At 39.4% G+C, this 23,192-nt stretch overlaps 1 protein-coding gene across 11 annotated transcripts in view; it reads right to left on the reverse strand.

Moving 5' to 3' along the window:
• Positions 1–23,192, reverse strand: part of MYBPC1 (myosin binding protein C1) — an 81,379-nt gene that overhangs the window by 13,880 nt on the left and 44,307 nt on the right. For 6 of the 11 annotated variants that reach the window (XM_030041309.2, XM_030041305.2, XM_030041312.2 and 3 more), the window contains 16 exons: positions 21,496–21,628; positions 19,730–19,854; positions 18,531–18,636; positions 18,049–18,215; positions 16,331–16,493; positions 14,956–15,062; positions 13,571–13,704; positions 12,276–12,432; positions 11,514–11,618; positions 10,693–10,881; positions 9,105–9,239; positions 5,503–5,571; positions 4,237–4,404; positions 3,661–3,749; positions 2,113–2,308; positions 1,178–1,317 (listed from right to left, as the gene is read on the reverse strand). In XM_030041309.2, coding sequence (XP_029897169.1) covers positions 1,178–1,317; positions 2,113–2,308; positions 3,661–3,749; positions 4,237–4,404; positions 5,503–5,571; positions 9,105–9,239; positions 10,693–10,881; positions 11,514–11,618; positions 12,276–12,432; positions 13,571–13,704; positions 14,956–15,062; positions 16,331–16,493; positions 18,049–18,215; positions 18,531–18,636; positions 19,730–19,854; positions 21,496–21,628 — 2,183 coding nt within the window. Of the gene's footprint in view, positions 1–1,177; positions 1,318–2,112; positions 2,309–3,660; positions 3,750–4,236; positions 4,405–5,278; positions 5,321–5,502; positions 5,572–9,104; positions 9,240–10,692; positions 10,882–11,513; positions 11,619–12,275; positions 12,433–13,570; positions 13,705–14,955; positions 15,063–16,330; positions 16,494–18,048; positions 18,216–18,530; positions 18,637–19,729; positions 19,855–21,495; positions 21,629–23,192 lie in introns of all 11 variants that reach the window. The other 5 variants (XM_030041310.2, XM_030041313.1, XM_041118194.1 and 2 more) reach the window with 2 other exon arrangements.

Consider the following 23,192-nt stretch of genomic DNA (forward strand, 5'->3'; position numbering starts at 1 on the left):
ACAGGGCATGTAAGTACTATCCTAGTACAAAATACCTAAATAACAAACTGAGATGAAAGAAGTTAATGCTAAAAATGCAATTAATATAAAGTGCAACATGACCACAGCGATGTTTTTGCTTTTCTTTACTCTGCCCTACATAGTTTTCTTGCTTTTCTAAAGATGAACTTGTTCTGAGTTCAGTGTGCCACAGTTTTTGTTGATATTTGGTCATCTTTAAGAGCCAAAGTGCCTCTGGGGAAAACAGTTTTCTGTAGAAGGCCAGCTGTGCCACAATTGCAGAATTCACCACCATGGAGAATGTGGGGAAACAATGACCTGAATGATCTGTGACACACTGGAGCCCGGACACCGCTGTTGTTCCTTTCTCCTTAACACAGTAATTTAGGGACAGGGGACATCATTGTTCTGGTCACTGTACAGAGACCATCTCTTCTTACAGTCCAAAGAGGAAGAAAAAATGAAGGACGGGAAGGGAAATAATGGCATAGGAAGAATGAATCGATCAGACCATGAAGCAGATCAACATATTAAAGTGGGAGGGGTGGTGGTGGCAAAAAGATTCCCTTAGATAAGGCAACTCCCAAAATATTGTCCTAGATTTCCAGTAAGTGCTAAATGTAAGAATCCAACTACTCTCTTTTGAGGAAGTGTAAATTCATGTTTAATGAATGTAGTTTAATGAAAATAATAAACATCTCTATATAGCACTTTTCATCTGTAAATCTTAAAGCTGTTTACGAATTACTTATGTACCATTTTGCCATGGATAGCAAGGAGTGGCAATGACTTACACAGTGTGACATCACAGGTTTGAAAACAGCAGCACTACATTTTGATACTAGTAGCAACCTACTGACTTCTGAATTAATATTTTGGGGGTTTATTTTCTCTACTGAGACAAAGGAAAAAAAGCAGAATTACTTCCCTCAAATCCACCCATCCTTTCCTTTTTAGTCCTCCTCTCTGGCATCATCTGAAAACATTTCCATTTCTAGGCTTTAGATACAGTGAATAGGCGATTTTTATAAATTTTAGAGATGCCTTGCAGATTTTCTGAACACTGACTAATCAATGCTTTGTCCACCTACATCAATTCAAGCATGTAAGGCTTTTTATTTTTAAAAGGGAGAATTCATGAGTACATCAGCCTTTTAAATATCTCCTTATTACTTACCATACTCTTCTTATCTGCTTTTTGAATAGTGTACCCAGTAATGGCAGCATTGCCATCATCTTTTGGTGGCTTCCATGATAAATTTACGTTCTCTCCCCAGACATCATCAATAGTTACAACCTCTGGTGGCCCTGGGCGATCTACAATGAAAATAAGGCAGCTGACATTTTCCACTTTTTGGTTTCTCTGCCTCTGTCTTTCCTACGCACATTTTCCACTTAGTTCAATTTCCCTCTCTCTCTCTCTCTCTCTCTCTCTCTCTCAACACGCAGATGCCAAAACCAACGTCAAAAGAGAGCTGAGGTTGCAAAATAAAACTTTCCAAAGTTAAGACACGTCAGAATTATGAAAAACGTAACTTGACCACTTTGTGTGTATGGTTTCTAATATGCACATGCTCTTTAATTGCATAAGGACATCATATTTTGGGAAAGTTAAAACAGTTGAAGATATGTTCCTAAAAGACAAAGTCAGACAATCATTATAAAGGCTGTGCTACCAGTTTTGCCTATTATGTAAAGAAACAGATTGGTAAAACCAAAAAGTAAATGTATTTTCTTGTCTGTCTTTCCTACTTCCATGTACTTTCAACATTTAGGATTTCTTTCACATTACACTTGTGACAAAGTTACTGTGAATTTACTACCATTTGTGGCTATGGATATGACTCAACAGGAAAAAGTTTGCATCCTGGATAGACAAGAAGATGAAGAGCATAACAGTGAAAAAAAAGGGACTGACATGTTCCATCAAGCACCTGCCATTGTGTAAGGAGCTTTACTTAGAGACCACAAATCTATAGCCAAGTAAGTGGACGTGGAGAGTTATCACTGTCAAGAAAGATGCTCTTTGGGATTCCTCTGTTTTCCTATAGCCTTGGAATGGCTGGAGTCTGCTTCTCTGGCATGCATTTATTTCTGTTTCTCAAAACATACCAACAATCTGAATATCTATTGTAGCTTTGTCCACCAAGTTCTCTACTTCCACTTTCATGTCATATTCTCCAGAATGGCTCCTTTCTGCCTTTCGGATGAAGATGATAGTGTCATTTTCAGTGTTGCGGATGTTGATTTGGTTCTTGTCGATTGGAGAACCATTTTTCTGCCATGATACTTTTGCCCTTGGTCTTCCCTGTAAGAAGCCAGGAAACAATTTGTATATGATATTGAGGAAAGAAAAGGATGGGAGAGAAAATGGGTTTATTTCCCATTTTCCTCAAATGGGAAGTAAAAACCATCGTGAAAGAAACTGAGAATTCTTTCTTAAATCATACAGCATATAAGATGCAATCATATTAATTGACCTAAAATGCAGTTTTCTTTCTTTTTTTCTTTTTTTCAGGAGACTGAAAATATTTGCAAATTCTGGCTAAATCGGACAATTAACTTTCTGGCTAAATTGCACAATTAATTTCCAGTTTTCTAGAAGAAAAAGGTGAAAAAAACAGAAAATGTCAAACAAAATATTTCACCCTCTGGAAGTGCCTACATTCTGTACACTGCCAGTGAAAGAGGAAAGTCCTCCAGGGATCCCAAACTCTCTTCTTTCATTGCAAAAGCAGTTGGAATACTTGTTAGGTAGGCTGGGTTGGCGTCTTTTCTGTGCCATTTTTGTAGGCCTAGTAATGCACGATTTAGGTACTTAAATCAGAGTGAATTCCACCTGCTTTACCATGGGATTTGCCTTCCAGAGGCAAACAATTTGTAGATGCTGTCCAAAAAGTGTAATCTCATGCCTTTTTGAATGCCTTATCTTAGAGAATAACCATAGAATATTCCTTTAATTTCTCAAGAGCAGTGTACCTTGCAGTGTATTGCTGATCAAGCTTTTATCAGGCTTTTAACAGCCTTGTAGAAGCCAGATCATGCCCACCCAGTATCTTTAGGTGTGCAGACATGAAATAGAAATGAATTGTGCTGTAATTCTTGTATTCAAAAGAATAAGGACCCTGCAAGTAGAGAGGCAGTCACTGTTGTAGGTTAACACAATGCTGTGGCAAAACATGCTATATCCTTGGAAATAGTCATATTACAGCTGGGATCTCAAGAATTTAAAAGTTGCAGTTTCTATAGGAGAGAGTGAAACTGCTCACTCTTCCCCTCCCTTTTCCTCTCTCATGACAAGAAAATGATTAAATGCTACAGTCCCACCCTTGATGCCCTTTCTAACCACTGCCAGTGTAACCATTTTGCATTGTGCTAGAGATTATTTATCTCACATGTAATGTCTACTGTGAGGATTTATAAGTGTCCTGTGGATGACAGATGACAAATCAGTCTGCCTGAGCTAGTTACCCAATTCATTAATTGGCTTAACATCATTTCTTGGAGATGTCAGAGCAAAAGCTTTCAAGCACCTATGTACTTCAGTGTGCTTCCACATCTGCTTAACTCACCGGCCTACCAAACTTATACAGAAATAAGTTAAAAAGCAGCAGTATAAGAAAAATAGAGTATTTTCCTGTCGGTGTTTTTAGTTCTTACCTGGAAAGGAATAACGAGATTCACAGTTTCTCCAACTCTTCGAGTATAGGTTTGTTTTAAGTGTCTTGGTAGACGAATCTTTGGAGGTTCTGAAAAAAGCCAAAAGCTTGTGTTTGACTTTTATCTTCTTTTCTAACTGAGGCAGCACTGCTGGGCATCACTATAAATAGGAGACTGTGTGGTCTACAATTCCCAGAAGTGACTAATGAATGAGGTATTTTAAATTTCTTGGTCCTACAATGTTACATTCAGTACACCATCGGTTTTTGTAACACCAAATGCTATGGTGGTAGGAACAGGTGAGAAACAGCACAACTTAAAAAACCAGCAACATCAAGTTCAAGTTCTGCAGAAAAAGCGCCTTGAAAGCCTGAGCAATAAAGGCTTAGAAATAAAACAAATAAAAAGAATTACGAATATTTTTAAAGACGGTTTCATGATTTCTAGCCACTGCACAATGGCTTTGTAAGGCCATGTCATCAGTTTCCAACAACAAGTAAGTATTAGCCTTAAAAAACCAGAACTAAGTATGGAAGCAGAGTGTATTTGTGGGTGAGTGTAGCAGGAGGATCTTACCTACCACTTCCTTGACTAAAATAGGCTGTGGGTGGTACCTGGGCTCACTTTCACCAGCAGCATTCACAGCTTTTACTCTCACAAGGATTTTTGAGCCAGTCGGCAGGCCGTTGATAGTAAACTTCGTTTTGTCTGTCAGCTCCGGGTTAGCCACGATCCATTCATCAGCTAGTTTAGGGCACAGAGGATGGGAGGACGAATCGAAAGAATAGGGAATTAGAAATACATCCACTGCACAGATGAGGAATATTACAGAACAGTAATAGATTCATTATATTCTAATGAATACCTCTATTTTGTTTTTCTAATTATGCGATAACATGATATTGATTCACTTTCATACGTAGGAAGAATGTTTCAAACCTTAAAGGGTTTCTGCTGATTATATATTTATATTTAGAGAAATAAATGTTTTTAGAATGTGTCTGTCATTTAATTGTACCAGAGAGAAAACTGATTAATTATTAAATTTGGCTGATAGAAAACAAGGGGGACGTAGAGTATATTTCCAAAAGCACTCATCATTGCTTTAACAGCTTCCTTGGAGAGAAATGGGTTTTACAATTAATTTCAGCCAGTACTGAGTTCCCTTGAAAGTACCACTGAGAGTGCAGGGATGAGAGAAACGCAGAATATTTACAAATTGCAATGAAATGCCATCTCTCCTCATGCCTTTAAAAAAGGAAGGCTGTCAGAATTACTCACATAATTACAGCATTCTTGGATTTTTTATCCTACCCCTAGGCAGTCACATGTAATCCATAGAGTGATCATAAGAGTACAGTCTTTCAGAAAAGCTGCAATTACCAATGATACTTTCTCTCCCACCCCGTCCTCCAAACATAGATTGCTTTAACACTGCTGGCACCTTGACGTTTCGAGTCAGATTTATGCAGTAGCAAGTCAGTATCAATACTTTCCACACCATATAAAGATAGCATTATAAAATCGGCACGGAAGACAAGAGAACTATTATAAACTAGAGAGCCCTGCAGACTTAGAGCGCAATACTGTAGTACATTTTCATAACTGTGTGTCTTACTTTTAGGATTTAAGGTCTCCTTCAAGCTGCTTCTTTCAGCTTCTAGTAGAAGAGGATTGCAGTCAATGACTGTTTCCCTAGCACCCCCCCCCCCTCCCCTTATACACGTACTACAGCAAATTCTGTAGACTGTTGCCCCTCACTCTCAGAGATTTATCTTTACTTTTATGAAGAGAGTTTTTCTTTCGTTAAAGAAGATGTATATCCTTTGTTGAATACTGTACCTTCCAGGTTAAAAGGTGGCTCCACCAATTCCTCAGACAGATCTGTCGATATACCTTGTGAGAATCCATCTTTAAAATTAATCAGAGACACCCACTTTCACACAGATGGAGCATTTTGTCAGTGGTTAGCAATTCCTGTTAGTAAGTATGCAAAGATAGATGCTGGGCTTTAAAGATTTAGAGGACCCGTATTTAGGGAGACTGCAGGGAGGAAAGAGATGGGAAGAGGGCATCTAGATCAAAGAACAGTTACACATGATGCTCACAGGAAAGCTAAAGGATAAAGGAAGAGGGGAAGATAAGGTTGGGGTTTTTTCTTTGGGCCTGATCACAGCCCCGGAAAGATGAAAAGAAAGAGACAAAAGGAACATTTGGAAGAGAGAAATGAAACAAAATGATGATGGGAGAAAGTGTAGGAGAAGAAAACACATCATAGAAGAGAGAAGAAATTCAGAGAAGAATTCTGAGTAAGAGAGACAGGAAAGAAGTCTTGGAAAAAAACTTGGGGAAACAGAGGAAGAGAACACATTTAGCTAAAGGCAACATAGAAAGAAAAGAAGGCCAAAACCATGGATGGTGACAGATATAGTGTAATCACTAAGGCTTTATTTCCTGGGCCAAGCTAACGCTGCCCTGGATTTCCTGGAATCCTGGACCTGGCTATTTTTGGGATAATAAAAATACTATTCTAGTGTCTGTGCATGGTCCTGGATGGGTACACTGGCAAAGATCTCAGCGAACAGAGAGTCTGAAGTGTTTATTTATTAGCTATGAAAACAGAACATCTGCAGGTACAATGGACTTTTAAAGGCAGATAAACACAATGTCCTAGGGAAAACTAGGGCCAAGCTCATCAGACTACCCTTGAAATGTCACACAAGAACCAGCCGGCAGCATACATTACTAGGAATTGACTTCTCCAGTGTCAACAAGATTTGGTCTACTCCACATCACCACAGCAAGAAGTTCAAGTTGGATGTTGTAAACTAGCCCTGAGGAGTTCTATATTCACGTTACTCACACCTATGCAATGCCAGATCCAGATACTCATGATGAGACTCCAGTTCAGTAATATACACAGAGCTGTCAAAGGTGCTACCATGGTTAAGGAAGTCCAAGAGTCCACCATGTTAATCAAGCTATGAGGTTCAGACTAAAGGGAAATACCAATTTTCACAAAGCCAAACCAATGCTCATGGTACATGATTCTTCTAAATTATAATTATATATATATTTTGTCTTTCTATTTTCGGTTTGTGATTTCTTCTAGTGATTGCTATGATAAGGAAGGCTCAAAAAAAGCCCACTTTAAAACTGCTTCAGTGACAACGATGAAAGAATGGAGAAGGTAAAGACAAATGAGTTTACAAACAGATAACTAAAAGAAAAGAACGGCAGAATGAATATAGACAGTCATAAAAAGTACCTTGAAATTAAAAAGAGTTATTAAACATTATAGAAGAAATTAGTTTGAGGCAGAACAGGCACTGAAAGGGCTGAGAAAAGGAGGCACTGCAATATTGCAAGAAAGAAAAAAAGGGCTGAACACAGAGAAAAGGATGTATATTCCAATAACAAGTCTTTTTTAATTGGTATTTTCTACTAAGCTTGCTTCTTCCTAACCATTTTCATAACATATATACATAAATAATGACAATTGTGTATATATAGATGTATATGCATATATAAGAGGCATATATAGATATACAAAAACACTCAGAAAGCTATGTAAAATACATTGTACCCATTGTATTTTAACTGAGGTGGGTAACAATAAAATGACAGACTTGACTGCCATTTTGTTGTATCTTCATATGTTTTAAACCTATCTGAAAAAAAAAAAGTAAAGAATTTGTTCCATTCAACAGGTATACAATGATCTTCTGTCTAATAGTCCTTAAAAGGTAGATTTGGAAGATTCCTCTGAAAACCTCAGTTTGCATTAGCATATATATGTATTTCTCATCCTCTCTTGGTGCCTAATTTGGATATCGCATACTGTAACGTCAAGAGGTTTATGACAGTAGCATAGTACAAGCACTTTTAACTTTTTCCCCGCCATCCTACCAATACTAAACAGAACATAATGTACATAATATACACTGAAGTCCTCACATTGACAGTCCCCTTTATATTCCCGTACATCTCGCCTGTGCAATGGAAACATTATAGGAATGCTGCATCTTGACGCAAGACTGCATGCTTACCCGTTCTGAGCTGTTCCCACAGCTCCCTCCCAATATACAAGGAAAACCCTTCCTACCATTCCAGCTGTGTCTGCCTTCAGGTAATCTTCTCCAGACCTCTGAGCTTCTTGCAGTCTGTTCCTGCTCCTTTACAGATATTCAGCTCAATACTACAAGACGCTGAGTGCTCCTGAGAAAAGCCAGTGGTTCTTCTTCACTCCCTCTCCCACTCGCCTGAGTGAGAGCTGAGGGCACTCTGCTCCTGTGGTATCTGACCACTTTTGTGAACTACTGTTTTCCTGGATTGTCTGAATCTGAAACACGTGACAGTGTGAATGACAAGTTCTATCCTCTACCTCTTGTCTTCAGGCTGTGGACTGCATTCATGAAAAGCTTTCATTGAAATCAACGCCTTGATGAAAAAAGGTCTCCAACTCATCACTTGATTTACAATGCAGTTAAGAGCAGCAGCTAGCGGAGCTGAAGAGAACTGTGTCCCATTCGACCAAATACACAACACTGCTGGAGTCCCACTGATTGGCATTTGCCCACAGAGGCTGGGTATTGCCCATACCACTCCAGGCTATTTGATACTTACCCAGGTGTTGGTGGATTTTACTTTCTGAAATAGACTTCGTTTGATGCCAATTCAGAAGAAAATCTGCTGGAAAATACTAAGTTTCTGCTGCTTGATCACCAAAGACTCTACTTGTAAAATATATACTATATTTCGCTATTCCTTGTTACTTTACTCTCCTAAGTTTATTCAGTCTCTTTCATCTTTATCTTTCTCCTTCAGTTCTGTATAGATTTATGTCTTAGATGGACATAGTTAAAGATCCTGTATCTAACTACACTGAAACATTGGAGAAATTCAACATCCAGACAGGAACTTTGCATGCCTAGGTAACTTCTACAGCCAGCTATGGGAGAGGCTGTCTGTCCTCAGTATTGGGAACTGGCACTTGAAGTAGCCAATTAGTAATATGTCAAGATAGAGATTACCACACTGAGGACCCCCTGTCCCTAAAAGCCAGCCAACCTGCACATATTTTGGACCACACTTATAGCCATTCATTACTTCCTATTCATTCATCCACCCTCTCTTTACTGTGTCGACTCTTCATTTAGCTCAAAGAAGAGGATAGCGCTTAACATGGTACTTGGTACACTACAACAGATTACCTGGCTTTTGATTTGGATTTCAAATCAAATGTAAGATGGGTTGAACTACAATCAATGAGTGGGATCTGGAATACAAACCTAAGGAAGCCTGAACAAAACCCTGCTGCTTGAGGTTTTCTGACTGATTAGTCTCTGCCTTAAAGTGAGAGCACCTGATACCCGTAGAGAAAAAATGGAGAAAGTCTCACCTACTTTCACTATGAGTAACATACCACAGTCGTTGTCACTTACTTCCTTCAAAGCAGTACTCTACAACATAGCCGTCTAACCCTGCCGCTCCGATGTGGTCCGGTGGCCTCCATTTCATCGTAACGGAGGTATCGGTCACGCTATCCACCGCCAGGAGAGTTGGTGGACTGGTAACAGCTGAAGCAAGCAGGCAGTGGGGAGAAGGCAGAAAAATGTGTTACAATTAAAGGTTTACATTTATGGTGTGCGTTCCTCTAATTTAGCATCATGGGTGGCAAGCTAAACCCTGCCTAGCAGGTATTTCCGATCATCCCTGGCACATCTTTCCCAATTAGGACCAAACTAGGAGAAGCAGGTACCTCATCCCATACCTGCTTACAGCCTAACCCAGAGTTAAATTCCTCCTGCTGAGGAGTGAGAAGGACAAAGAGAGGTGGAAGGTGGAGCAGAGAAATTGCGAGTAACGTATTCTACAGCAGCAGGTAATTTCTGGCAGGAGGAGAGGGTGCTGTAGCAATTACAGCCACCTTCTTCCTCCTCCTCTGCATCGTGGGGGTGCCGCTGAGCAAGGTGGGAACCTTTGCTGGCCTAGGGAACAAGACACCTTTCTTTTACCGGGACTTGTAGTTGTCATAATAGTTGGAAAGTCTGTTTCTTCCTACGAAAAGGCCACCAAATTAATCTGTCACTAGGTGAATGACAAGGCCCTCTAGCTGTTACATTAATATAAATCAGTAAGATTATATAGAGAATAGTATAAAATATGACCTAGCCTAATCTGGATTGTCTGCAAAAGGACATTGAAAGTATGTGATCCCTTTCTGGGAAAAAAGCCCCTGCTTCAGCTAAGGGGGATCCATGAGGCATAGAGTGAATTTAGGGACTATTCAAATGTATCTTATCATATGATTTATTGCAATATTGGGCAAATTCACTTAATTTTTTCCCATAGATTTCTACCTTTATGATAGATTGTATACCTGTGATTTTTTTTTTTTTTAAATGGAAACGTATGGATTATTTGTGAATACTTGTAACTTTTTAATTTGCAAGCTACTATGTATCAGCAAGCCTAAGTAGTGAAACATGAAATAAAGTCTCATTTTCATATAGTGCAGCCTGCAAATAGTGATCTTTAGACTTCTGGTCACTTTTCCTGACCATTTTTGGTCAAAAGCCAGTGCCTGACTGAACTTTTAGCATGAGAAAGACACATAGATCAACCAAGACTATAATCCATCATCTTTATCAATTCTCTAAATTGCCAGTTTGGCTGCCAATAGTTTGACTATTGACTCAGGAGGTACCTATGATACACAAAAACGTGGAACTACTATTTCTGGTCCTTAAAACATATTGACCATAGTATTGACCATATCAGGTTCACCTATAGCATGTCACTGTTTTATTGTAGTGCACCATTTTTCTGTCTATACATCCTTGTTTCTTGTTTATAAAAGACTATAAATCCTTCAGGGATAGACATATAGTTTATGCAGCACCTAATAAAGACAGGTCCTGAGCAACACAAGTGCAATAAGAACTACAGTTATGTAATTAGATGACTGTAATAATGTATTAGTGATAATTTTCTAAATGCTTGCCTATCCCTATGCTCTTGATTACTTACCTAAAGGAACAAAGGACTTTGAAGGCATACTTGGTTTGGAAATGCCTATTGCATTAACAGCAAATACACGGACCTCATAAGCAACACCTTCAATCATCTTCTTTGGCTCAAAAGTTGTTTCTTTACACAGTTCAAAATTCAGCCTCATCCACCTGGAGCTTTGTTTCTTTTTCCTTTCAATGAAATATCCTATTGACAAAACAAATTATTGTAAATGGTGGCATAGAGCTCAATAGTGAGGGGTCTATTTTTTGACTGCCCAATGGCATTTTTTCTGGATACTCCTCAATATCCCTTTCTCGCCTCAGAGTGCCTTAGGTGTTATTGTTAAATTTTTTCCCATTTCAAGCTATCTGGCACCTCTTTGGCTTTCATGGCCACATACGAGCTTTTTTTGGGCTTCACTTACACCACCTCTGTATTTAGTTCAGAGTGAAAAAGGCCTGATTCTGCTGGTGTCTGAGCCCCTCTGACTTTCCTGTTAGTTCAGTGTATTAGAAGATGTTCCAATTTACTCAGTAAATTGTTTCTGAAATTCCTGCTAACACTCAAACAGGCTAACTGTCCAAAGTTTGGTATTATAAGAGGTTGTCTTTCAAGCAGGGAGACTGATAATGTGGCAACATACAAAATGAGAAATCTCAAAGCATTAGAAAAACAGGTATCTGATAAAGTCGAAGATTGGGCAGAACATCCTTGCAACCGGATAATCCAACTCTCCAGGGCCTGAGCTAAACTCTGATCCTATGGTGTCCATTTTTGGGTGTTTGTTTCTTCTGTCTATGTTAGAGCATCACCACAAAAAAAAGGAAAGTATGTACCTAAGATGGGTGATCCACCATCATTTGCCGGAGGTTCCCAGGTCATAATACACCAGTCTTCACCCACCTCAGTCACGTTTGGTGCCTGAGGAGGATCAGGAACATCTGTTGCAAACAAAGTAAATATTATTTTAAAAAACCAAAAAAGCCCAAACTTTCTTCTTTTCGCATAGGTTGAAATAAAAAACGTCAAACAAGAAACAAATCTGAATAGTTTTTGAAGTGCAACAGGAGTTCCTAACGAGGAGAGAGCGAGAGAGAAGGTCTCTCTGGATCCTGGCAGGTGGTTAGGAAGGGATAAATGCCAAACTCTTCAGCACAGTCAAGACACTTGAGAGGCACTTGAGGGCATGTGGTAAGACAGAGCCCACAGCCGTATGGAGAACAGAGAGTGTTAAGGGCAGCCTGAGGCAGCTGCGTAAGTTTGGTCCCTGCAGCGTGAGGTGGCAGCGGGGTGATAATTAACTTCTACTTAAATCCCGTGCTAAGCTCCTGTGTCCTTCAGTAACACCGGACCTTAGTATCCTTGTGTCTCAATTCCACATCTGAAAATGAGGACAAACAGGGAAATGAAAGTTTTCTGAGAATCTACAACAATTCGGTAGCTAGGGAGGACAGCATCTACAGAAGTGACCCGTCAGATACGGGAAGAAGAATTTGTCTCCTGTTGGGGTGCAGAAAAATAGGGTTCTTAAAGGAGTATTTATTGAAAAGGGCTGTGCTAAAAGACATGGCTCAGGTGCACTGTTCCACATGACTTACCAACGACTTTAATGTTGATTAGAGCTGTGTCCTCTCCAGCCTCATTCTTTAACATTATTCTGAAAGGACCTGAATCTTCCCTCTCAGCTGCATCAATGACCAGGCAGCTGCTGTCTGGGTATGTTTCTGCCCGTATTCTTCCACTGTCTGTGATCCACTAGGAATCAAAGTAAGCAGAGGGAAAAGTCATTTTTTCTGGATTTGAGAATAAAAATGCTCAAAAATCAAAATCCAAATGCAGTACAGGATACCACCAAAAATACTGAAGCAACTGTAAGAAAAAGCACACTAAAGCTCAGAATTTCAGTCACCTAATGATCACAAAAATGACAAAATAACTGAGGGACAAATAAATAAGTTTAAAATACGGTAAGTGTTTGGTAATTAGTTCAGCCATTGCATCTCAAAGGAAGAGGCACTAGGCTTACTTGTCCTGTGAGCAAGAACATGCTTTTGTCAACACTACCTGTCATTAATTTGATGGAAAGAGAGTAGTGGATTCTCCCACAAGTCAGGTCAAAATATAATTCGTTCAGTTGAAAGGTCAGAGTGATTAGAATGATCAGTAGTTTGTCCTCAGATTTCAAATCCTGGCACATATTTTGGAGTAAGAGCTCTCCTAGAATAAATGCCTATTTGGACAAGTTCACAGTGGTAATACTACAATTAATATTTGAAAAATAGTACTCAGAGATTTGACCAGATAGTTCTGACAAATCCAGTAATAATAACATGTTCCAGCTTCCACGTACCACAATAAAAATTTAAATGTGAAAAGTGGCTTTTTGGTATTACACAGCCAGGGACTGATCTGTGCAAAGTTTTGCATTAAGACACCAGATGCAAGACACCAATTGCCCAGCCTATTGTTTCATTTGAGACTTGACACTCTATCAGAATTTATCATTCGTTTTCCAAAACCAGACCATCCCATGCCTTCCTGTCAAAACCCAGCAGCCATTCTGGGCGGTATGTACAGAAGAAGTAGTGATTTTTGAGATTTTCACTAGTTTTCTTCTGCATCTCGTATGTCCCTCTCCTTTACAATTTATTTATAGCAAACCCATATTTTTTTCCTTCGTTAATTTCAACCTTTCCTCAAAAAGACCCAAAAGATACTAAATAATATTTATCCATTTTACCCTTCATTTTTGAGCAAGGAGGCCTTTTCAGGTAAAATGCATCTCCTCCTTATTTTCTGCCATTAAAATCAATGTCTTCACATGGCTAAAGATTATTTTTTGAAGGAAAAGGCCCCTTGTTAAGCTAAAGAAACGTGTATAATGACAATGTACCTTGTCGCCTTTACTCCACATGACTTTTGGGGTTGGCTCGCCAGTGATGGGGATTTCAAGTCGTAGTTTGCTTCCTGCGACTACTGTCACAGTGTTACCTTCCCCAAGACCATCCAGGTGGAGCTTAGGAGGATCTGAAAAAAGGAGAGATTGTCCAAATTTGCCCTGTGGCTGCCACTCTGAGAGTTCAGTGACCTGGCACAGGTCTGCAACATAGAGAGACGTGCTCTATGCTTTGTATTTTCCTGATATTTTTAGTCAACTGATTTTTTTGTTCAGAAGAAAATTTGTGAAGAAAATTTCTTTTTAAGGAAATAGTTGTTTGATGAAAAATAAATCATGGCACCATAGAAATTTTGGAATAGTAAGACCAAACAAAAAAATCTATCTTCCTGAGACAGAATTATGTATATTCAGGTAACTTCTGAGAGAGATTTCCTCTAAGTGGCTCTTCAGAATTTCCATTGCAGGCTTTCTACAACACCTTTTACCACACTTCAGACATCACTGTTCTTACAGTTTAAAAGTTTTCTTAACCCAAATCCTTTTTCTGAAAATGAAATGGTCACTTTCATTGTACCCCATGTGTATGGAGAACAACTGATGAATATCCTCTTACAACTTTTTTAATGTATTGGAAATTATATTGGTGGGCATACCCCTGTAGTACCCTTTCCCTCTTCATTCTCCCTAAATGTTGCCAATACTTTTTTTTAACACAGATATCCCAGTTCTTTCACCTTCGATTACAGAACAAACTTTCTAAAAGTTTGGTCATTTATATTGCTCACCTTTTGACTTCCAAGTTGCCGGTTGCAGATAAAAGCCAGTGAGGTATTGTTGTGGGAAGAGTCAATGCCTTGTTTTATTTTTGTTTGAAAGACTGGGATCATTAACAAGCCTTATGTTTTGCTGAGTGAATAAAAGCTGGCCAGAAACATTTTGCTCTGTAGATATCATTTAACGTATTTAGGAAATAGGTAAATATGTACCTATTCTACTAATCTTTTACCAAACTATATCACATTTTGCAATGTTAGCAAGCCAGTTCTTCAAAGAAGACAACACTGTATAGCTGAAAAGAGGACAGCAACAGGTGTTTTACACATACTCTTAATAGTGGTTTAGGTTTAGGAATTCAACATCAAGAAGCCTTCCCTGGGAGCTCCCCCAGGCTTGTAACCTATGAGCAGATCCTGAGCACTGGCAAAGTGCGCTCTGACCAGCTCACTTGCACTTTGCCAAAGCAGCAGGTCTGTTTTCTCTGGTAGATGTCTGCTCAGAGGAAACAAACTGATTGTAATCAAGGGTATTTCACACTGCTTTTAATTTCCAAAGGTCAGAGAAAGAGATGTTACATATAAGTCATTGTGCCATATACTTACCCACCACATGTACTTTGCATGGAATATTAATATTATAGGCATCTGGTACAAACATGTATTCACCCTCATCATCAACAGCAGCGCTTGCTATAACAAATCTGTGGATTCTGTGAAAAATTGAAAAAGAAATCTATGTAAATTATTTTTGAAGACTACTTGGAGCTATAAGGAAAAATCTGTGAAAAGTTTAGGAGATCTGTGCAAGTGTGTAAAATTACTGACGAAAAATCCTTTGCTGGCTGCTTAGTGGTATTTTAGCTGATTAAATACTGCGTGATTTGTACAAAATATTATTGATAAAAGCACCAAATAGTGTAACCAATTCTAATACTTTTTGTTTGAATACAGAAGTAGAAAAATACAGGAGCGTAATCTCTTTGACACAGGGATTCTGTGCTGCCGCCATTGGATTGTAGTTTGGTTGTTCAAGAAGAAATCTTTAGGTCATCCTATTGTTGGAATATTCTGACCATCTTTGTGACGTGATCCAACCTACTATTCGTTTGCCAGAATAAAGAAATGTATCGGTGAAGCATATTCTGCTCTTACTGGCTAACTGCGTCCTCCAGTACGATGATATTTTTGCTCTCCTATGACCTGCTGTGGCTAAGCTTTGTTCAAGGTAGGACTCACCTCTGTGCCCTTCCTGCTCCCCTTTCCCTCACCTCACCCTATGGGTCTACATGGGTTGTGGGGAGCTCCTTCACCTTATGTCAAAGCAAGGGGTCATTGCACAGCTGGCACTTGTCCCTTACTGCCACTTAGCAAGCCTTATGGAGTCAGTGCAAACATTTCATAGCCTGGTTAGGAGCATCTTCACAAGTGCGGTTCCCAACTGTCTGCATGGTTTGCTAAGCTGAAGTGAAGGGGATGTAGTTAAAGGTAGGACCTGGCTTTGTTTTTTTGTTTTGTTTTGTTTTGTTTTAAACTGATAAACTTTCCATGAAAAAGGGCAGATTATAAATGCAAAGGGACCTGATATCTCCACATACTTTGCGTGGGCCGAGATACACGGTCTGAATTGACACAAACAGAAGCCATCAGAAAAACAGACATTCAAAAGCTATATATTTTTAATAATGTCTAACAATTATTTTGCTTTACTACTTAATATCCTATACTAACACCAACAGCAATGTCAAGAAAAATTAATAGCTTGAACTTAGATGGATCAAGGGTTTGATTATTGTCCTCCACAGCCAAAAGACACGGGATCAAAGGGGGCAAGGAGACATGGCTTTTATGATGATAAAACTAAATATGTTTGAGGGACAGAGGTTAGGCTTGATTACTAGATAATTTTCAGTGAAGTAACCCAAATACTGGTCTACAGTGTCATTCCATCAAAAGTCAAGTCAAGACGCAACAGGCTTACCTTCCTTTGTGATAAAGCTTTACACGGTCACTAGCTTCGATCAGTTGCCCATTTTTGTACCATTTCCCTTCCACGTTCTCAGATATCTCACACTTCAGGTGGATTTCCTGTCCAAGCCTCACAGTCTGGTCTTCTAGTGCAAGTGATATCTTCAGTGGTCTCACTTAGGAAAACAAAAGCAGAGATTTTAATGCTGATATCGAACAATAGCTCATGATCCTGTCACGGAGCTGCTACTAGCCATCACAATAGTCTTCAAATCAGAAAAATGCCTCCAATAACAAAGTTCTCAAGTCAAAATGCCCGTAATATGTACATGTAAGCCACATAAATGAACCTCTTTTCATGTAGTATGGTGCCTTAGAAAGGGTGATCCAAAATACTGGATCTGGGGAAACTCCATGAATATTGCCAGTAGAAGAAGTAAGCCCAGGAGCATAATTTGAATGCTGTCCCCTCTCTGGCGTTTAGGTGCTGCAGGTAGGGTGTTTCTATACCCCAGAGTCCAGTAAGAAACTTTCAAGAAGTGAAAGACCTGTGTCCCCAGACCTATGCACTAGAAGGGATTCCAACCCATCTTTCCTGTGATTTAACAGTGATCTAACTGCTCTCATAGCTCTCCCAGCTGATCCAAGATAATTTGGAGATTTACCAAAGTATTTCATCACAAGTGGGGACTGTAGTTCTCAACCTGTTTTGTCAGGCTGGTAGCAAAGGCTGACTGGGCAGTAAGCTTAACTTCATACTCGTTCTCATGTTTGCTAAACTGCCTTAACTCACCCTATGAATACCCACAGATATTACTAGCTTTTGTAAAATTTGAGTCTGAGAACTGGCGCCCCAGTTCACTTCCACTTTCTGGAAGATTAGATGCTGTAGACCAGGCTGAACACACAGTACCATATGTGTGCAGTAAATATCCCTGACTATAATCCGATGTAGGAAACAAAGAGTAATGGGAAAGGCAGTGTTTTATAGAAAGCCAGTTGGAAATTCCTCAGAAGAAGCCGCATGAAAGGAAAGATGACAGAGCTCAATAGCCATGGAAGATAATTTCCAACTTGATAATAGAACAGCATGAATTGGCTGTGCTTAGGTTACCAATTTGTACAAAACAGTTAAAAGCAGTATGAGTATTCTAAAACAGTGTACGTTTATGCATAATGTATGATAACTTTAGAGGATGGGCACATACATTTCACTAAAAAACACAGGCGTTTTAAAGAGATACTGCACAAACAATACTGAGGGAGTTACATAGTCATGTGTTTGAGCCTATGAGTTCAGTTCAAGTGACCCTGATGCCTGTTAACAGTATGCCTAGTTATAGAACTGCTTATTTTTTCCAACGTACTTTTTTTTCTGTTTTTGGCTAAAAACCCTTGGTTTGGCTTTCCTGTGAAAACCTGAAAAGATTAAAGAAAAGCAGATACTTCCCTCAAAAATTTCACTTTGTTGACCTGTTATATCTTTGGATAAATAGCTTTGTTTTCCATCTTAACAGAGTGACAGAAAGTTTTCAAGCGGGACTAGTTCATTGCCTGTTACTGCAAACAGCGTCTAAAGGCAAGTCACTGTTCTGGATATTTGCAGCAAAGAAATTGGTATGGAAATTAAGTCTCCCTTTAAACCCCCAGGAAAAGGCAAGCAAATTATTTATTTCTGTAAGCTAGTAAACTCTGACATAAGAATTCAAGAGGAAGGTGGATGATACTTACAATCAACCGAAAGTTTAGCTTCTGATTGGCCTCCAGTTGTCATTACTGAGTAAGTTGCACTGTCATTTTTTGCAGCTTCCTCTATGATCAAAGTGTGCTTTTTACCCTCAACCTTGATTCGATACCGAGATTTAGGTTCATTGGTAAGTTCAACACCATTCTTAAACCTAATGGAAAACAAAGAATCATTATTTTTCCTATAGAAGTCCTGTGCAAATAAGACTCCCATAGACCTTTCCCATAGAAACTTCCAAAGAAGACTTTATAAGACTTAAGGCACAAGAAAAGTTAAACAAACTCATCCATGAATGTGTAAGGATATTTTTACTGTTGCTACATTTTTGAATAATGTTTTCTTGAGATTTTCTTAACAATTTTCATGTTCACTGGTATAGAAAAAGCTGTCCACATTTTTGCCTACAATTAAAATATTCTGGGTTTTATTCTCAAGGAAAACAGTATCTGTTCAAAGTGTGGCTTACCATTTCACATTTGCATCATCCTCAGACACTTCGCAGCTCAGTTCTACTCGTTCACCAACGTAGGTATTGGTATCCTCCAGGCCTTTGGTCACCAAAATTGGAGGATCTTTGTAAAGAGAAAATTACAGATTTACGTTCTGAGAGAGAACACTAAGTGAAACAGGTTTTCAAAATCATGCTATTGAAGATGATAGTACTTTAAAATTCTAATATCAGTCTTAGAGCAGCCTTTTCTGCCTTAAAGCAGAAAAGCGATTGCTCATTAAGATGCTGGTAAGAAATGTGCTAAATAAAAATATAACATTTGTTCAGATTAATACCTGCCTTGTGTCCCATTTTATTGACAGTTTGTCCAGGCAGATCGACATGAGAAGCTGACATTCCCCTCTTGCCTCCCACAGATGCCTCTCATAAAGCTGCATTTTCATTAGGTCTTATAGCCCGTTATGCACAATAAGATGACCTGATGACATAACGTGGTGCCCTTATTGGTTTAACCCATTTCTGCTGTCAAAACTCAAGTTTATTTAATAGTAAGAGATTGTACAAGTTATCCTATGATATTTGTAGGGGCAGTGGGCTCCATTATTTTAAATAGCTTTCTGAAATATTTGGTGATTTTTTTCTTTCAATGTAAGTTTTGGTTTTCTGTTTGTTTTGTTGTGCATGTGTGAGTAATGCCATGAATATTACCATAAGACTATCAACACTGTGGGAGCAAAAAGGGTGAAGAAATGGCCACCCATTCATAGCTTTTGATAGAGTCTTCCATTAAATCTGTGCAGATGGAATGAAAACTAACTGCTAGAAATCCTGATCTGAGGGTACTTGAAACAGATCAGTTGGCCCAAGAGTGTCGGGGTCATCAGGTACCTAAGGGTGGTGTTAGGGAAAGCCAACGCTATGACAAAAGAGTCTCCAAAATGGCTTTAAAACTATGAAGGGGACCACAGCCCCACTAGATCCCAATGCACAGCATGAAATCAAACATATCCCCATTTCAGGGTTTTCAGTAAATTACTAAATACAGGATGAGGAAAAAAATGGTCAGGGATCACAGAAATACAGGGTGATCCTAAGGGCTGCTAATACAAAGTCAAAAATATACTGAACCAGATATTCCCTGTTAATTTCTGTTGCAGGCAAAGAAGCCACACCGATCTACAGCAGGTGAAATAGGAGCAAGCTGACGTAGTTACCTCTCACAAACAGTTCTGTGGAGCATTTCTCATCACCAGCTGTTACGTAATAACGAGCATCGTCTGTCATCGTACAATTATTGATGAATAAAATTCGCTGGTTACCTTTGTGCTCAAAAATGTATCTGTTTGAACAGGAATGCAGCAAAGATACATTAGCAAAAATGCTGGACCCCTTTTGTTTTATGTAGAAAGCACTTCAGGGATTATTAGAGGTGAAAAACCTGTTTTTTACATAGAACTGGAAAAATTGTCCTGGGAAGCGATTTCCAAGATTCAACAGAACTGTCATAGACTTCTTACCAAAAAGAGCTATGGTGTAGAGTGACAACGAGCATCTTAGGACTTGTTCCAAAATCCCAAGCTTGGATGATATGAAAAAATAAAAAAAAATGAGCAGACTCTGAAGGATGGCAATTAAAATGGAGTCTGAAACTCTAGATGAGTAAAGATGAAAATAACCAGTAATAGGACACCATCCTCATTCCAACACTCTTAACATTTTTGTGAAGTATAATAATAGCCGAAGTTAAGAAGTTAATATTATTGGTAGACCAGATGGCACAAGAGATCAGTAATGGGATATGGGGTTTTGGTAATGGGATATGGAGCCTTTCACCTTTATGTCACCAGTTTAGATCTGCTCCAGGTTTGTAATGACCAAAGCTCATTAGCATCTGACAGCTGCTTCAGCAGCCTGGAAGAAATGCACTGGAGCATTCAGTCCAGGTCCTTCTACTGGAGAGGTGTCCATATAGCTGGCTGCGGAACAGTTCTGAACTGCTCATGGCAGATATAGGGGCTAAAGAAAAGGTACCCTCTTTATTACGCATTTTTTTTGTCAACTAGAAATATTAATTGAAATCCTTCATTGACTTTCACAGCAACAGAATGAAGGAAACCTGCCCCTTCTCTGTAAGAGAGCTTTTGCTAATTATTTTTTCACAGGGCAGAGGAGAAAGGGTATTGTGCTGCTGAGGAACATTTGAGGAACTTTACATCGTTGTGCATTACTATTGCACATCGTCATTCCTAGCTGTGTCTGACTGTGGAATGGGATTTTCTGCACCAGGTTGTCAGAGCTGGTTGTGCCCCTACTAGGGACTGGGCTCAACTTCCAGCCATTGCTCTACCTGTACTCAAGTGTCTGCACCTGAAAAGCCACTTCTTCTAGCTAAAACCAGAGAATAAACCAGTATGCAGGTGATAGAGATGATGAAGCAGCTCGGGGTACACGAGCCCTGTCGCACACAGCTGAAGTCACTTTGAGCTAATGGAGGTTGTTGACTTCAGTGTGAGCATTAACTGGGTAGGGGGAGGTGAGACAAACCTTGCTCCCCTTTCCTCAGGTGGTTTATGAGCCAGGTGGGTAAGTATGTGATGTTAAACATCTCTCCTCTTTGCACCCAATTATTGTAGAAAGATTCTGACCTCCTTCAGACGTAGGACTGAGGACAAGTGATTTATTTACTCAGTGCTTCCCAATTTTTTACAAACTACCAAGTAGGAAATGGCTCCATATTTGATTGAGGATCTTTAATTCTTTTCTCTTGAGGCAAAGGAGCCAATCTGCATTAACATTTAACATACAGTGGACTTTTCTGGGTTATGAGCTATATAGCATCATTTGCATACTTTTCACATATAAGGAAAATCAGAAATAAAATTGGTGCAACCTGAGCAACTAGATAGATCTATGCAACACACTTGTCAGGGAAGTACATGGGTACCCATTTTTTTTGCTTACATACAATAAAACCACTTACTTTGCACTTGGTCGTATTTCTTGGCCATTTTTATACCACTTGAGTTCCACCGTTGGATCTGCTAGCTCCACCATGAACCGTACTTTACCTCCTTTGTCCACCTGATATGCAGGATCAAGACCTTTGGCAAAAGCTGTTGTGGAAGCCAAGTGTTATTATAAAAGAAGATCAGAAAACAAGAATATGAATGCTGAAATGACATTGCATAAACCTCACCAAAGCTGTCAGAATACATGCACATGATGTTATGCATCACTCTATATTCTTAGGCTAGTCCACCTGAATCAGTTTATTTTCTAGAAACATTAGAGTTAAGTGCAAACCTATGCAGGCCTGATTATCCTGACCAAGTTCAAGCTAGTATCTCTTCGTGACTTTGCAGTGTGACTGTATTCTGAATAGGACTGGGTAGATGTAGCTTTTACAGCTTGCTGAGAAGTCAGAATAAAATGGTATACAGCTGGTGCCATGGAATCATTTACGATGGATCTGTTACAAGGGACTTCTCTATTAGCACTGCCATGCGCAGTAACAGGGAATTTTAAGCTGAAATTCCTACTGAGCTTCCCACTATCAGAATAAACACATTGGTTTATCTAAAAGCCAAATTAACTTTCCTGATTCTTTCTGTAGGTTGCAAGGTGTACGTTGCAGTTCCACTTGTGATAAATGTTACAGCTGCAAAACATTTGCAAAAATATTTGAAACCAGGCAAAAGTTGTCAGTCTGTGAATCCTAATGGGGCTTCTCAAAAAGGTTCTTTAAGATGTGCAAATGTAGGCCAAGTTGTTCTGGGCAAGGTAAGGCCAGGTGCAACTCAAACATTTCAAAACACTTTAAGATCAACATGTAGATATTGCCAGCCACAAAAGTCAGACCCAGGGGGACAGATATCTGTATCTCAAAAATAAATAAATAAATGGTGCCTCAAACAACTTGCCCACGGCTAAATAATCAATTTCTGCTAAGGTTTATATCATGCATATGTCTGCTTGCAGGAGACTGAATATATCAACACAACAGGAGTAGAGTTATTAAATCTGAAAAGGATTTTTTATCTATCTTGTTGCAGTGTAAAAGTTTCCAATTTATAATAAAGGTGGTGTGAGGGGAAGAATACCCTACTCTCATCCTGTCACTACGATAGACATTTTCCCCAACATCTAGAGCCCCTCCTGTAGGGAAAACCCCGTCCACTGACAAATCCTGATATGGCTGGAAGCTCCATCCTACTCAACAGCAAACTGGGGAGAGGGACCGGACAGACTGGTCCCAGAAGCTGAGAGATGCCCCTTTCCCAGTAAAACATTGAGGCACTCCCACGTGATGCACCGGGTAAGAAGCAGCTCTTCCTGCCAGCCCCACAATTCCTGCCCAGCTTCCAGCCCTGCTTTGGACTCCTGGGGGAAAATGAGGAGTTTCCCTGGGCTTCAGCCCCTTGAGAGCTCCACTGGTTACAGAAACTGCCCCAGTGGCTCAGCCAAAGCCCACCGACTCCATTTCTCCCTCCCTCAACTGTGGCCAGAATCAGATATACCAGCAAATGAAAAATAGAAATAAAAATTAATGTGTAGGAACATAACCCATGTTATGATGTGAGGAGAGAGGGTATATCAGGCAGCTGGATTACAGCTGGATTTGTGGAGGATTTCACCTACACAAAAGGGACTCCTCCAGAAAACCAGTGGAACAGCAGG

The sequence above is a fragment of the Aquila chrysaetos genome, chromosome 17 (assembly GCF_900496995.4).
Source record: "Aquila chrysaetos chrysaetos chromosome 17, bAquChr1.4, whole genome shotgun sequence".
NCBI classification, from domain to species: Eukaryota; Metazoa; Chordata; class Aves; order Accipitriformes; family Accipitridae; genus Aquila; species Aquila chrysaetos.